The sequence below is a fragment of the Microtus ochrogaster genome, chromosome X (assembly GCF_000317375.1).
Source record: "Microtus ochrogaster isolate Prairie Vole_2 chromosome X, MicOch1.0, whole genome shotgun sequence".
Classification (NCBI taxonomy): Eukaryota; Metazoa; Chordata; class Mammalia; order Rodentia; family Cricetidae; genus Microtus; species Microtus ochrogaster.
The window spans coordinates 45,012,101-45,027,873 of NC_022026.1; the positions used below are offsets into that span (position 1 = coordinate 45,012,101).

Consider the following 15,773-nt stretch of genomic DNA (forward strand, 5'->3'; position numbering starts at 1 on the left):
GAGGTTCTAGAATAGGTTAAATATTCATATGGGATTTGGGATAGGAAAAACTTACTCCTATATCTAATACAGCCACAGTTGTGCCATAAAATGAGAAAAGGCTAATGTCATTAGGTACAAACAAACAAACACTGTCCTTCTTTGTCTCCCTTTCCATGCCATGGAGTAGGAGCCAGGACCATAATAACAGAAAATTCTCTCTTAGCTGAAATCGTCCTGGTTAACAGCAGACATTTTATGTTTGCACCTGGCTCCTCTGTCCTTGATCTGAGTAATTGGATGTATTGATCAGTCTGAGCTCCAGCCTATTACCTGGCAAAGGTAATACAGTAAATAGTACCCACCTGGGCAGTTTGCTGTGAAGGCTCAATTAGAAGCTAAGCTGCATAACGTGTTCCTTGTTGCATGCTTACCTTGTAGGACATGTTCGAAACAAATAGGTATTTTGTAGACAGTCATGTTTAAACAGAGGACAGTCTCTGGGCTCTCTAACCAATAGCATAAAGTACCCAGTGTGGTCCCATAAAAAAGAAGGGTCTCTCTGGTGGGGAAAAATGTAGTTTTTTTGAGACAGGGTTATTCTGTAGCTTTGGAGCCTGTCCTGGAACTAGCTCTTGTAGACCAGGCTGGCCTTGAACTCAGAGATCTGCCTGCCTCTGACTCCCCAGTGCTCGGATTAAAGGTGTGTTGTGCTGCCACCGCCCAGCAGGGATGTGGGGGGGCGGGGAGAAAGCACTATTCAAACATTCAAACATTGTAAACAAGTTTATTTGAAACTCCAGCGGCAGAAGTTTCAACAACTTTTTTCACTTGTTTGTGGCTCCACTCTCCACGCAATTAAAGGTGTAAAAGGAAGCGCTTCAGGTCTTCCGGGAGGAGGAGTCCAGTAATCTTATGATGCTGCCGAACGCCGAAGCATTTCCGGATTCTCAGGCGGCATAACTGCATCAAAGACAGGGGTCCTGGAGAAAGAGCATGGCAGAAGTCACGCATTAGCTTTGTTGACCTAGGACTGCCTTTAAAATCATGCAGTATATAATATTCTTATACAGAAATAAATACTACACGCTTAAGGTCATGTTTCCTTGGGTTTGCTTGTTTGTTTTGAACTCTTTTAATTTTCCTGAGATTATAATATAATTACATGAATTTCCCCTTGCTTTTCCTCCCTCCAAACATTTCTGCACACCTCTTCTTGCTCTCTTTCAAATTCATTGTCTCTTCCATCATTAATTATTATGTGCACACATGAAGGGGCATTTTGAGGCTATGTTCTCTCTTTTCCCATTTAACTGAAGTAAAAATCTTTTTGGTATTTTAAGTTCTATTTTTTTATTTTTAACTATATGTATGTGTATAAATGATAGTATGCTCACATGAGGGTACCCTTGGAGGCCAGAAGAGGACATAGGATCACCCACAGTTGGAGTTCCAGGCGGCTGGAAGCTGCCAGATGTTAGGGCTGGGAGCAGAACCCCGCTCTTTGCAATAGCAGGAAGCACCCGGAACTGCTCAGCCATCTCCGCCCCTCACTGGATTTTAATTTATGACAGAGTGAAAGACGTTTAAAAATTACCTTCGCTAACAGATGCTTAAGGAAACTAACTTGAAGATTAAATGACTATATGAAACATTTAATCATAAAAATAAAATTTATGTTTTATGGTGCTGTTCTTTTACCTTAAAAAGTAAATCACTGTTCTGGCTGAAAGTATGATTATGATATAATTTTAGCAACTTAAAGATGTTCAAATATACTAGGCTCCCAATGAATCCTAAATTCATGTTATTAAGACGTAATTCCGTTTCTACTCTGTATGCTAAGCTATCCCAAAGCTTCAGCTCATGGGTGGAAACTGAAGTAACAGAAACGTGCACAGGAAACACCTAGGAGTTTACATCTTATGACGATCTCAACAGGCTGGGAAGGGGAAAAGAAAAGTGAAGGATTTTCTTCCTGGAGTCAGGAGCACAGCACAGCTCTTGACTCTGCCAATGGTTCCAAGGTTTAGAACCCTATTATAGTACAGAAGGGAAAGTATAATCACCCACCCTACCTCTGCTCCTTACACCAAATAAAAATGGAATTTTTCTGGTAATTTTTTGATTTTTCCAGACAGGGCTTCTCTGGCTGTCCTGGAACTAGCGCTGTACACCAGGCTGGCCTCGAACTCACAAAGATCAGTCTATTTCTGCCTCCCAAGTGCTGGGATGAAAGGCATTCATCACCACCACAGGGATTTTTGGGTAATTTTTAAAAGAACACTATATATACCCTTAACGCGATGAAACAGTAGCCTTCGATCCAAGATCCAATTTAGATTTGGCTGGAGCTGGGGAAGTTTAGACTACACGACGCTGTGTCCCACCCCAAAGATACTGCTTCAATTATCGTCGCTTTGCACCTGTGGGCGTAGATTTTGTTAAAGCCACGGGCCCTGGGCCATTCTATTGTGAAGTCAATCTTGAGACGACAAGCTGAAATGATGCTGTGGTCCCTACTGTCCTACAGCCTCACCACAAGCGACAAGTCAACTTAGTTGTGGGTTTCTCAGGTGATGGAAGACAAGATGTGCAAACAAACATTGTCAAAGAGAGGTGTGTATGCTCTAGCTGGGGCCCTAAGAGCACTTTCCAGAAGGGACCAGTTGGATAGGGCACCTTCCAGATTATGCCCAAGGCACAGACCAACAACTAACTTCACAGCATATACTTAGGGAGAAATGGGAGTTAACGTAATTTCACTAAGGAGTGCTGGAGCATGTGACTAATACATGCTAGATACACTGTCAGGGCAACTGTGGGAAGTGCTCATGAAGTTCAATGAAGAAGATGGCTTCAGAGCAAGCTTGGTGGGCTGAGAGAGTCATTATACATTTTCAGTCTGTGCCATGAAAAAGAGTTTTAGGTACCAAGCACGGGGTGGGGGGGGATAATATTCTTAAAATCCTTTCCCTTCACTCCAAAAGAAAGGGAGATCCCCACCTTTTTTATCTTCCATGCTGAGCCCAACTCAGCACAGTTAAATAGTCCCCAGTCAGCTAATAGTCCCCAGTCCCCACACTCTTGAAGGACAGCAATTTAAGTTGTCTCCCTGAGCCCAGAGCATCAGATAAGCTGAATCAGCAAGGACACCCAGACCCAGAAACTGATGTGTTACACCTGCAGATCTCACTTTTTGTGCTTGCCTGGGACCGTTTCTGGTGGGCTATCTGCCCGCTAAGAAGTAGCCTCACCAGAATCCCAAAAGTGACTCGTGAAGGCAAAACGGAGGTGATTTTCTTCAGGGTAAAATTGGGTGTCCTTAGGGTGGCACCTAGAGCTTCTCGTGGTGGTAAGCATGTGCTATCCCACCAAGCTGTACTCCTAAACCAGTAGAATCCTAGGCCTTACTGTCACCATGCCAAGTGTGAGATGAAATTAAGGATGGTACAGGTCTCTATGAATACCTTTGGGAACTAGAGTAGAAAGAGCACACCTTCAATCCCAACAGGAAGACAAAGGCAGCAAGATCTCTGTGAGTTAAAGGCTAGCCTGATGTACATAGCAAGTTCCAGGACAGCCAGGACTACATAGAGATACCCTGTCTCAGTTTTTTTTTTTTAAAAAAAAAAAAAGGAAACCATAAGTGAATACAATCTGAAAATCTTATAAGGTTCTATGAAGAGGAAGGAGTTCTAATCACCCTACTATATGATTTCAGAGGACCCGAGGCACAGTTACAGCTACTCTGGGTGTCATATTCCCAATAAAAAAATATTACAAATTATTTTACAACTATGTTAGTATAAAGATAAATATAATTCTAGTTAGGCTTGATTTGTCTTTCTTCTTGTTTTCACCAAAATTAAAACATTTCTGTGGGCCCTGGGGGACTGTTGGAGAAAGTGAGCCTGTATGTATACACAGAATCTTCTTAAAACAAGAAATCATCAAGCCGCAGGCAGAAATGCCCAGTGACTATCCAACTGATTAACAGAAAGAGCTCTCTAGTTGACTCCTTCTCCCTACATCAGTCTTCCTTAGCCTGCCCTGAAAGGCTAAAGAATGCAGGCAACTGCAAGCTGGACATTTGCCCTGAAGCAGTGGGAGGAGGGGGATGTTCTTGGCCCACCTTACCATTCCACCCAGCTTTGGTCCTACTTCCCAGCCTGTGGTTAGAAAACAACCAGCTTATTTGACATCAGAGTCCTTGGGGTAGGGAGGCCAGCTTCAAAATCCCACAGTCCAAAACCAAAGCACAATCAAGCCTCTGGCAGGAATTAGGTCCTGAACTTCCTCCCAGGACAAGTAATGATGCAATCAGGTATCCTCCCAACCTGGAAGGGGTCTTTGCTCCCAGAAATGGCCCTTCTCCTGTGCCCACCACTGTTCAGTTATTTGCGTGAGCAGTGTGAGGCCTTATTTATGGAGGAGTGTGGTTAACTTGCAAGAGTAAATGTATCTTGACTGGCGTGACTCATTAAACAAATACCCTAAACTCTCGGTTCTCTGCATCTTAACCCCAGCAACCAATTATTCTGTGGTTTGGCTGCTCTACGGAGCAGTTAAGACATCTCGGGGGATCAGACAATGCCTAGAAGGTTTCCGCTGAATGTCTCTAAAGCAGTGGTTCTCAACCTGTGAGTCCCAAGCCCTTTAGAGGGTCACCTAAGATCATCAGAAAACACAGATGTTTACACTCGGATTCAGAACAGTAGGAAAATTACAGTAACAAAGTGGCAACAAAAATAATTTCATGGTTGGGGGTCACCACAACATGAGGAATTGTGTTAAAGGGTCACAGCATTAGGAAGGTTGAGAGCCACTGATCTAAAGCATGCTTCGGTTCACTTAAATATCAAATACTTTGAAATAATAGCCGACCTCTTTAAAAACTGGCCTAACAACCTGACTCAAACATCAAACAACAGAAGGCTGTTTACTTCATAAACAATGCTATGCCCTGTGGGATTATTTCCGGTTTCCCATGCATGATGACGGTAGAGAGCAACCTTTTATTGGACTGGAAGTCTGAACTTAGTAACTACCTGTCTCATGCTAAAGATCAAAGGAATATCAGGGGTTATGGCTTAGATTCGGGCAAAGAAAGGAGAGGCACCTTCTCTCTCCAAGAAGATCTCAGTCAGAGGACTTCCCAGAGGCACCAGCTCCATGGGCCGCTTTCCTTCAGCATTCTTAGCTTGAGCAGTTGCTCCGAAGTCCATCAGCAGGTGCACCAGCTCCCCGTTTGACATCCTGGCAGCGGCATGAAGAGGCGAATCCAAGCCTTTGCCTTGATTCACAGATGCTCCTAGACAGTCACAGGAACAAAAGAGGTCAAAGGGGAGCAGCGGCTAATCACACACTTTCTCACACCATGGAGTCTCAAAGGCATTTAAAAGTGGGGAATCTGTGATGAACATAATTCTGTGAGACTGGGAACTGATCCTTTTTCTATCATTTAATATAGTAAGAGGGAAACTGGGCAAAGGATATACAGCTCTCTTGGTAAAGGGGTTGCCATGCAAGTATGAGCATCTGTGCTCAATCACCAGCCCCCAGAGAAAAGCACGGGCTGGTAATCCTACTGTGCTGATGGGTAGCGACAGGCAGACCCCTGGGGCCAGCTGAGCCCTGTCGGGAGCTCTAGGTCCCAGCGAGAGCCCTGCTCTGAACATCAAACTGGATGGCTCCTGAGGAAGAACGCCTTTGACCTCTGGCCTCCACATGTATACACACACACACACACACACACACACACACACACACACTTTTACAGAAATATAATAAAAGGAACCTATTATTTGACAATATGACTGGAAGTCCAGTGTGGGCTGACTAGCATATGGAGCTAACCAACTCACCACAGAGTATTCTTCCTGGGCATGATGCGACCGAGAAAAATCTGGAGAGCATGAAAGCTGCGTATTCATTATATTAGACAGACCAAACATGAGGTGAGATGGGGAAACCCTGCATACATGACGAAGTAAGGTTCACACACCGAACAGGCAGCATTGCGTTTAGAGCCATGGGGACTTGAGACTCTGTGAGCTGGATCACTGAGCACAACCAATTACGGAAGGTATTTTTTTTTTCCTGAGGTGGAATAATGGGTCCTGTTACCACACAGGAAGGGTGGCAAATTCTCTTTAGGAGTCAGGGGGATTTCTGGAAATATGCCCACCCAACTCTACCTACCCTCTAAATAATTCCCTACCCCAGCTCAGACACTGCTTCTTACTGAGGTATATGCAGGTCACACGTTCACCTGAGCTCATCTCCCTCTACAAAAACCGGTGCCCACTCAACAAATGTTGAGTTGTTTTTAAACAATACTTTTTTTTAATTTGTGAGAGATGCCAAACATGGCCTGTCCTGGATAAACATCTCAAAGCTTAAACTCTACCTAAAAGTAGTAACAGGAAGGAGGGAGAATGGCAGAGAAAACTTGTGAATAAGAATGGCTAACAGTTAAGTGAAAAGAAGTAGCAAACTCAAGAGCGCTGGGGAAGAGCAAGACTCCTGGAGTCCTAAAGGGGGAACAGAATTCAGATAATTAGAGAGTTGCAATAGTGTTCTCAGTTTTGAGAAGGGGACTCCCTTCTGGACAACTGAAGGGAGATATGGAATGCTAGTACATCTCTTCAAGAACAGGAAAATGTTTATGGCAGAGTAAATTCCTAATCAGAAAGAAATGTAGAAGACAGTCCCAAATAGGAAGCGTCAGCTAAAAGCTGGCAGTTTTGTAAGCTGTGCAAAGCTGAACGTATGACTGTCCAGCCAGAAAGAGGCAGAGGAAAGGGAGGACCAGCTAGTGATAAATGAGGACCAACCACCCTGGAAGAAGGTATGGGCGGTATCACCACCATCATCATCTTCTTCTTCATTGCCATGCTAGTTAGAAGTGAGAGAACTGAAGTGTGAACCATGTGGAGGAACTTTCCATCGGGACAGTGTGGTCTCGCTCAAGGCCCTTGCCACAGTCTTCCCTCTAGTATGACAGAAGGATCTTTAAGATTCACTTAATTTACTTTTCATTTGCACGCCTTATTTTTTTTTTGTCTTACCTGACTCCAGAAGCTTCTTGGCACAGTCTACCTGCTCATTTTTACAAGCCACATAGAGAGGAGTGCCCAGGTGGCTGATGTTATAGTCAATATTGGCCCCAAAATTTGCAAGGGACTCGATGCATTTCACATGGCCTACAGCCCAAAAACAAGAAGAAAGGGATTATGGTACAAATTCCTTAAGCAACAATCCCAGTTTTTTTGTCTGTTTAAATGTATCCCCAACATATCCAGCAATCAAAAGCCATATTCTTTTACTCAGAATGGAGAATGATTTCAAACACTGGCATTGGAGTAAATATCTGTTCCAAAGCCCCTTATGCCAGCTCCACCGCTGGACATCCACGCCACACCACGAAGAGGAGAATAAGGTTTTGGCCTTGGTTCACAAAAACCAAAGGAGGGTCAGCCGAATAGCAGGCTCCAACCATCCACATCTGCAACTGTGGTTAGAATGGCACCTGCAGCCATTCCCCTTTGCTAGTTGTTTGTGTGCTTAAAAGACCCATGGAGAGACAGGGATAAAGATAGCCCCGAAGGAAGACATAGGACGCATACAGCACAGGGAAGGAAGCTTACAGCTTGCAAAGGCTGAAGGACTAGGGCCACAGTGAGCAGAGGCAAAGCTTAGACACTGCCAAATCCCATGGGAGCAAAGCCCAGTCTGACAAAGTTTGGTCAAATAGATTCACTCTTGCCTTGACCCAGAATGTCATACTTTAAACATTGTCTCTCTGCGGTCTCATGTTGAGCCATTTTAGTTGTATGTATCCGGTAAATATGTTGAGTTGGCATGGCTCTTCATAAAGAAATGGCAATGCTTTTTCCCCGATAATCTCAACATGGGTTGGTCTGGTTGAATGTGAAGCCATCTGGAAAGTCACTGGGTAAACAGAAAGTCCTCCAGCAAAGTATAGGTGTGCCAGTGACGATAAACGGAGAAAAGTAAAACTTCAGATCTTACATTATAAAAAGATTTGCCCCCTTGTGACAACTGTCAATATAACAGAATCTAGAATCAGTTTGAAGGTAAGCCTCCAGGCACACTCGTGAGGAATTATCTGATTGAAGTTGGCATCTGGGAATTTCTATGAGGGATTATCTTGATTGTTGTTAATTAGTATGTGGGCAGAACCATTCCCTGGCCAGGAGACTCATCTTCATTGTGGGCAGGACCATTCCCTGGGCAGGAGAAATCAAGCTGAGCAGCAGCATGTGTGCATCCATCATTCTCTGCTTCCTGGTTGTAAATGTCATGTGACCAGCTGCTTCTGGCTCCCGTTGCCTTGAAATCCCCAGCACGGTGGGCTGTACTTAGAAGTGGGAGCTAAAATCAACCCTTTGTCCTTTAAGTTGCTTTCATCAGAGGTCCGAGTATTTTATCACGGCAACAGGGGGAAAAAAATCTAAGATCATCCCTGAACTGACCGAAAATATGGTTCGCTTGTCAAACTTAGATGACCCTAAACCACTATTAACACCCTAAAACAGAAAATGAAAGTTTGTTTTTACAACGCACACAACAAATGCTGGTAAGGAACCCTTATCCACTGCAGGTCAGAATGTAAACCGGTACACCCACAATGGAAAGCATTATGGAGGTCCCCCAGAAAAACTGCAGTGAAATTACCATACAACTCAGCTAGACCAACACTCCTGGGTATATACTAAAGGAACCTGAGCCAATGTACCACAGGGATATCTGCAAACCCAGGCTTATCATAATATGGTTCACAGTAGTTGAGATATGGAATCATCCCAGATCTCCATTAACAGCTGAATGGGGAAGGAAAATATGATACATGTACAGCACGGTTTTATTCTGCCATAAAGAAGACTGAGATTATATTGTTCACAAGAAAAGGAATGTAATCAGAGAACATCTTGTTAAGCAAAATAAGTCGAACCCAGAAAGGCAAATACAAAATACACATTCATTCATATGTGAAACTTAGATTATATGTGCATGTGCACACACACACACACACACACTATAAAAGTAGAAGGGGGACTACTTAGAAGAGGAAGAAGGTCAGGAGAGGGAAATGGGATTGAATATGACAGAGGTACATGATAGCCTCAAATGAAAATGTTAGTGTGATACCTATTGATTCATACAAATAAATAGGAAAAAAAAAAGCCTTGATTTCTATGGGGTCAAGTATTCCACAAAGATCCATAGTCTGCTATGTACCATCCCTTGTTATGAAAGTATAGCTCTGAAAGAGTGATTCTCAAACTTAACTGTGCACCAGAACCCCCTGAAGGGATTTGGATTAAACGGGGCTGGAGCAGAGCCCAAGAGTCTGCCTTCACAGTCCCATCATACTGATGCTCCTGCTACCAGGTGCCTTTGGAAACGTCCCTCTTCTTTCCCATTTCAGTAGGACTGGGTAAAAACCTCCCAATTCCCCATGAATTTACCTCTCTTTGCAGCCTCGTGGATGGGAGAGGCCAGATCACTCTCAGGATGAAGAGCAGCTCCATGCTTTAGAAGCAAATCCACGCAGTCCTGGCTGCCACTGACGCAGGCATTAAACAAGGGAGTTCGCCAGTCTATAGCCATGCCATTCACCTGTGGAGAAAAGCCAGCTACAGGATGAAGACAGTGACTGACGTGGACCACACACACGTCAACCCTCCCACTTTCAAAGCATTTTTTTAAAACTTCTCTGAGCCTTAAAGTCCACCTTTTTATGTAAAATGAGGACCACCAAATTGTCATTAAAAAAAACCAAAGTATAAGATATAAGGCAGTAATAATGCTACTGAAGATTCGATCTCCTCCCTGCCCTCCTTGGGGTCATGAACTTTGAAATTAGTTGTGATGATCCATAGCATGGCTTACAAATTAATGTGTCCATTTTAGACATCTATCCTAGACAGTAGCCAGAATAATCTGAAATTGACTTTTTAAAAAACCTGGGGTTTTTTTTTTCATTTAAAAGGTTGATTCTCGTGCAAATATGCTTAACATATGCCAAGATTTTGTTCAACTCATCCATTAATGAGAGAATTGGTAAGATGGTAGGGTTGGATCAACGAGAATTTATATAGCCAGTCAAGATGCTACTTAAATATGTTTGCAAATAGATACAACACTGGTTAGCAAGATCATAAAGTTGTATATTTTGGAGCTATTTTTCTAATGTTAGAAATTTCACCGAAATTTACAAACTAGCATCCATGTCATGATGTTGCAGCTACAAACAAGCCCAAATACACACAGACCCTTCTAATCATATAATCTGATGTAGCTATTAAATGAAGATATTGTGTGTGGGGGAATTGAATTCACTGACACGCCCTCTTTCCAAAGAAGGCCAAGGCTTAGAGGACATGCAGGAGATGGCCATGGTGTTTTATCACAGCAACAGAAAAGGAACTAACATAGCTTTCTAGCTAAAAAATTAAACAGTCCACCTCCAGGTAAAGTCCATGTACTTGATGGGCATAATACTCTTGAAAAGGTTCACTCCTCACATTTTAAATCAGACTAGTCAAAGTACTGGAAATTATTGAGAGCGATGGAAATAGCCAGCCTTCATTTTTGACACTGCTTGTTTCTATTATTTAAGCTTCACCTACCTGAGCTCCATGACTTATTAAAACACTTGCGCAAGACAGATGACCTCTCAGGCATGCTTCATGGAGTGGAGACACGTGATTGGCTGTGATGATGTTCACGGGCCAGCCCTAGAAGAAGAGAAATGGCTTCAAAAGGGGGGAGAAGGCAACAGTACCCTCAGGTTGGTTTTCAGCTACATAATTCCAGTGCTATGTGAATTCTCTGAAAAGTTAAATCATATGGGCAGGCAAAAATAAAAAACAAAAAGTCTACTAAAGTTGTCACCGTCGTGTAAAAACAAAAAGACAAGAAAAGTGGCCCCTTCCACAGTGCAAATGAGAGCCTAATATAAGACAGCCACAAAGGAAATGACTTTGGCAGGATCTACTGAAGTCAGCAACTCGGCAAATTCACTGTTATATACACTCAAGAAACAGATACCTAGGAGTCTGCGGATGTGGCTCACCTGGTAGACTGTTCGCCAATCTGCTTGATTTAACAGTGGGCTTCACCAAGTACTTACTGAGAAGGACAAGTTTGACAGGAGAGTGAGGGAAAGCATACGTGAGCCTCTGTTTTCCTGGCTTGTGTGAGTGTGTGTGTGTGTGTGTGTGTGTGTGTGTGTGTGTGTGTGTGTGTGCATTGCCAGGGACGCCCTCCAGTGAGTCTTGTCTCCTAGTAGTAATGGCCTGTGTACTCGGCTCTCCTTCAATGCAGTATTCTCTGATGCTGCCTCTTGCTCCTCCTTCTCCAGTCTTCCCCATCCTCCCCTTCTTCTTCTCCTCTCCTCCTCCTAGGTTCTTCCGCTGTTCTTCCCTTACTCTTTCTTCTGTAGTCTTCCCTTCCCCTCTCCGGTCCTCTCTTCTCTCACCTCTGCTTCTCCCCCTCAACTGTTCTTCTCCTACTCTTCCTCCTCCCTTCCACTAAGCCACTACTCTACCACTGAGCTGCAGTCATACCAAGAGTTGCTTCCAATTAAGATAATATATAAAGGTTGTTTCCAAGAGTAAACGACTCTTATTTGGCTTGCTCTCTTTAGTTGGCATCTTCTGGGCTTATTCTGGTGAAGTCCTTGATAAGAAAATGAGGGTGGCCCCCACCCAACAACCAGTCAGAAAGTGAGACCCTCAGGAGGAGTTGGATCTTGTCAGCTGCTGTCTCAATAAGCCTGGGTACAGATATTTCGTTAGTCAAGTCTTACGACGACTGTAGACTTTCTTTCGAGAGTCCTGGCCCCATCAAAATGTTGTCTAAATTCCTGACAAAGTCTATAACAAAGACACTTGTTTGTTGCTTCATGTTGCTAACTTTTGAGCATTTTTTTTTTACACAGCAAGTGGTGTGGGCCAAATGATACAGGGCTAAGCACCAGATGAACCTCAGTAGATAAAAAGTCCCAAAGCAAAGATCCAATTGCATTCCCACACTCAGCCCTAGGTCTGGAAATGCAAAAAAATGTCTAAAAGTTTAGCCTCAGGATCCATCACGCTCTGGGGAAATGCGTAGTCCAGGAGATAGATCCTGAGCTCTGTGCAAGCAGGACATGAAAAGCGGTCCATCCAGGAGCAGTTCCAGAGCCCCAGCCCTACCCCAACCTTAGAACATGTTGTTCTGGAGACACAGATACAATAAAAGTACGTTTTAATTTACATATGCTTAGGGTTGTTTTCAATTGTGTGTGTGTGATGTGTGTAGGTGTACAGGTATGATGTAGACACACATGCGCGTTCAGGTGCATGTGTCCTACTTTATGACAATCCTCCGTATGCCCTAGAGACAGCATCACTCACTAAACCTGGAGTTTGATTGGCAGTCACAGAGTTGCAGCAAAGCCTTCTGTTCCTTCCCTCCCTAACCCCTACAGTGTTGAGGTTGCAGGTTAATGTGACCAACCAAGCTTTTCACGTGGGTCCTCATATTTGTGTAGCAAATGCTCTTATCTACTGAGCTATCTCCCTAACCCTTATGCATGGCTAATTTAATCAATGACTCAAATATGTATTATAACTTTTCTTCCTGGAATAGTCTAAATTTGCCTAAAAAGCTTCCAATAAATGGCCTTACTCTCCATTAGTCCTGACACATATTTTTGGACTTCTGTAGACATTTATTAGTGGGTCAGCCACTAATCATCTTGTGCCTTTGGCTTTTACCTTCTCATTGACAGGGTCACACAATTTGAGATATCAAATCACTCAGTGCTCATGCCCCAGTTCACAGGGGCTCAGATCCAGAGCTGGGGAAAGGGCTCAATATGTTTGTAAATGAGAGGCTCCAATGCCATTGACAGTCTTTCTCAATGCCCACTCTGCTCTTTATAGGGAAGGAAGACACTGAGTTTCCCTTTCTCCAGAACCTCAGATTCCATCTGTACACCCTGACACTGCAAAACACGGTTCCCGATGTCTGACACCAGCAGAACTTAGCTGACTGATCATATCCCTTTCCCAAGCATCACCATGGACTTTACAACATGACACTCATTATTTTACTATTGCCATTATTAATTATTTGTTCATTTTAGTGAAAGCACCACCCCAAATCTTCTTGTTTCGTTTAAATTTTCATTATCAATGTTCTCCTATTTGTCTAATCTATACCATTCACTCTGCAGCACTTAGGAAAATTCATGATGAAACTGTTAACTGCAAATTTAGGCCTGGTGGCATAGGCATGCAGTCCCAGCTGCTTAGGATCAAAATGTCAAATCCTGCCTGGCCTACAGAGCAAAGTTCAAAGGCTAGCACCAGCCGAGTTAAAAAAAAAAAAAAAAAAAAAACCTAAGTCAGAAAAGAAAAAAAAAAGCTGGTAGCATAGCTCAGTAGTACATTAACTGCCAAGTATACGTAAGGCCCTAGGTTCAATTTCCAGTAACACACACACACACACACACACACACACACACACACAGCTGCTTTTTTACCTAACAGAGGATGAAATAAAAGACGATTATCCTTTTAATGAAATTTTTACTCATTTTGTATTATTAAAAGTAGCCCTCTAGCTCTTTCAAAGCCAACACTTGGGAACTTGTATATAAACCCAGGAAAACCCAAGGCAACGCGGAAATGAGTCCCAGTGTGAAACCTTTTAACCATCCATTATAGAGTTGCGTCACAGAAAAGTTCCTTTAGGTCTCCTTCTGAACCTTTAGGATCTTATTTAGAGTTCATCAAGCCACAGCGGTGCCTACAATGATCTTAGGATTTGTCTGATTAATTGACAAACCTGAATCGTGTAAGATCAGGGTGTAATTTTTAGTCCCCAGGGAGCTCTGCCTGCACAAACACATACTGACCGGACAGCTTCTTTGTAATGGTTCTCTTAAGAGTTGCCACCTTCTTTCAGCTCATGGCCACACACCTTTTTTGGTAGGCCGCTTGGGTAGTACAGGATTGAGGACCGGTGACTGAGCCAATATAGAGCTCAGTCCCCAGTAACACTGTGTTACAACACGAAGTGTCATGTGTCCACCTAGCTGGAGCCAACCACAAAGACCTTTAGGCTCGTCAGCTTTTCTGTCCCTGGTTCCTACTTCCTTCTGTGCTCTCATCAGAAAGGAGGCTGGTGATGACCTGGCTTCCTCAGATTCACACCCGTCCTGCTTCACCAAGAATAGCTCAGCCATTTGACATGGCACTCCTACGGCCCCCTTATCCCCATCCCTAAAGCCTATCTGCACCTTCTACAATCTTCCTTCCCCTTGATCTTTTCTCTGAGGAAGGAACATATGGACTTGCCCTGACAGCCCTTAGAATTATGGGGTCCCTCCTCCACCCACAAAGCCTCATGTCATCTACCTTCTTACATTCTCCCATTCCCAGTTCTCTCTTCAGACATACTTTTGCGCCCTACACTTTCATATCCTTGAGTCCCAAAGCCTCTGTCCAGCCATCATTCAGGGTCCTCCTTGCTTTCACTATCCCCCACCCCAACAAAAATTACCTATGCTCTCGGTTTTGCCTTCTATCAGACATTCCTCTCTACTATGCGATCCTGCCCAAACCTCTCTTAATGATCTTAGAATGGAAGATAAAATCCACTAGAGGGTGAAAAGCTTTCATTGGAGATGGGGGAGAAGATGGGAAAGAGAACATGGGACAAGATCAACCAAAACGAAGATTGTACGCAAGTGTCATAAGTAAACCAGGATTGTATATAAATGCCCTAAGTAAACTTGCCTCTTTGTGTGCTCCATCAAAAATAAAATAAAAATAAGTAAAGCTCACCAGTAGCTTCTTTGTCAAACCCAATATGCAATACTCAGTCTTCCACGTTCTTCCACCTCTGATTTTGCTGTTTATTCATTGTGACCTCCAGAAACCTTTTCCTCTGGCTTCTAACATACTGTTCTACCTGATTTCCATCTTCAGACCATGGTTTTTCCTCTTTCACTGACTCTGTCCTTTCCTCTGTACCTCTCCCAGCATGGGCATTTTCTCAAAGTTTCTCCTCAAATGTTTTGGATTTTTTTTTTGTACATTCTTTTCTATGCTGCTTACATGTGATTGCATGCAAACGCACGCATACACATCCATGCTCTTAATCATCCCTGGTGCATCTTCAAATCCTATGCCAAGACATAATCACTTAGGGACCCAACTAGCAATATAAAGTCAGCCTGTTCCAATCTAAGAAAAAAAACATCCTTGCCACTCCCATTTCTCTCAGTGGCATGAAGAGCTTATTTGATCTCTACAATTGAGAGCTCAGGAAGTAGGTTGGCAGTTCCTCCCAAGGTCAAACACAAGTACCAGGACCTAACAAGCAGTGTGACTAGCAGCCAATTACCTATCCCTAAGGTGCAACATTGATGTGGGAGGGTCTTCTTTCTATGTTTTGCTTTCATTGGTTAAATAAAGAGACTGCCTTGGCCTTATGATAGGACAACAGCTTAGACAGGTGGAGTAGACCAAACAGAATGCTGGGAGAAAGAAAGCAGAGTCAGGCAGACACCATGTCTCTCCTCTCCAAGACTGATGCTGGTTAGACTCATGCCAGTAAGCCACAGTCAAGTGGCAATACAGATGATTACAAATGGGTTAGATCAATATGTGAGAGTTGATGCGGGAATGATTTCTTATTAATAAAGAAACTGCCTAGGCCCATTTCATAGGCCAACCCTTAGGTAGGCGGAGAAAACAGAACAGGAT

General features: G+C 43.4%; 1 protein-coding gene across 1 annotated transcript in view; it reads right to left on the reverse strand.

Moving 5' to 3' along the window:
* Nucleotides 1–787: 787 nt before the first annotated feature.
* The window catches only part of Asb9 (ankyrin repeat and SOCS box containing 9), a 23,938-nt gene continuing 8,952 nt past the window's right edge, over nt 788–15,773 (reverse strand). Inside the window, exons 3-7 of the mRNA XM_026784922.1 lie at nt 10,641–10,748; nt 9,477–9,627; nt 7,053–7,187; nt 5,102–5,293; nt 788–962 (exon numbers count right to left, since the gene is read on the reverse strand). Coding sequence (XP_026640723.1) covers nt 838–962; nt 5,102–5,293; nt 7,053–7,187; nt 9,477–9,627; nt 10,641–10,748 — 711 coding nt within the window. The 3' untranslated portion in view covers nt 788–837. The remainder of the gene's footprint in view (nt 963–5,101; nt 5,294–7,052; nt 7,188–9,476; nt 9,628–10,640; nt 10,749–15,773) is intronic.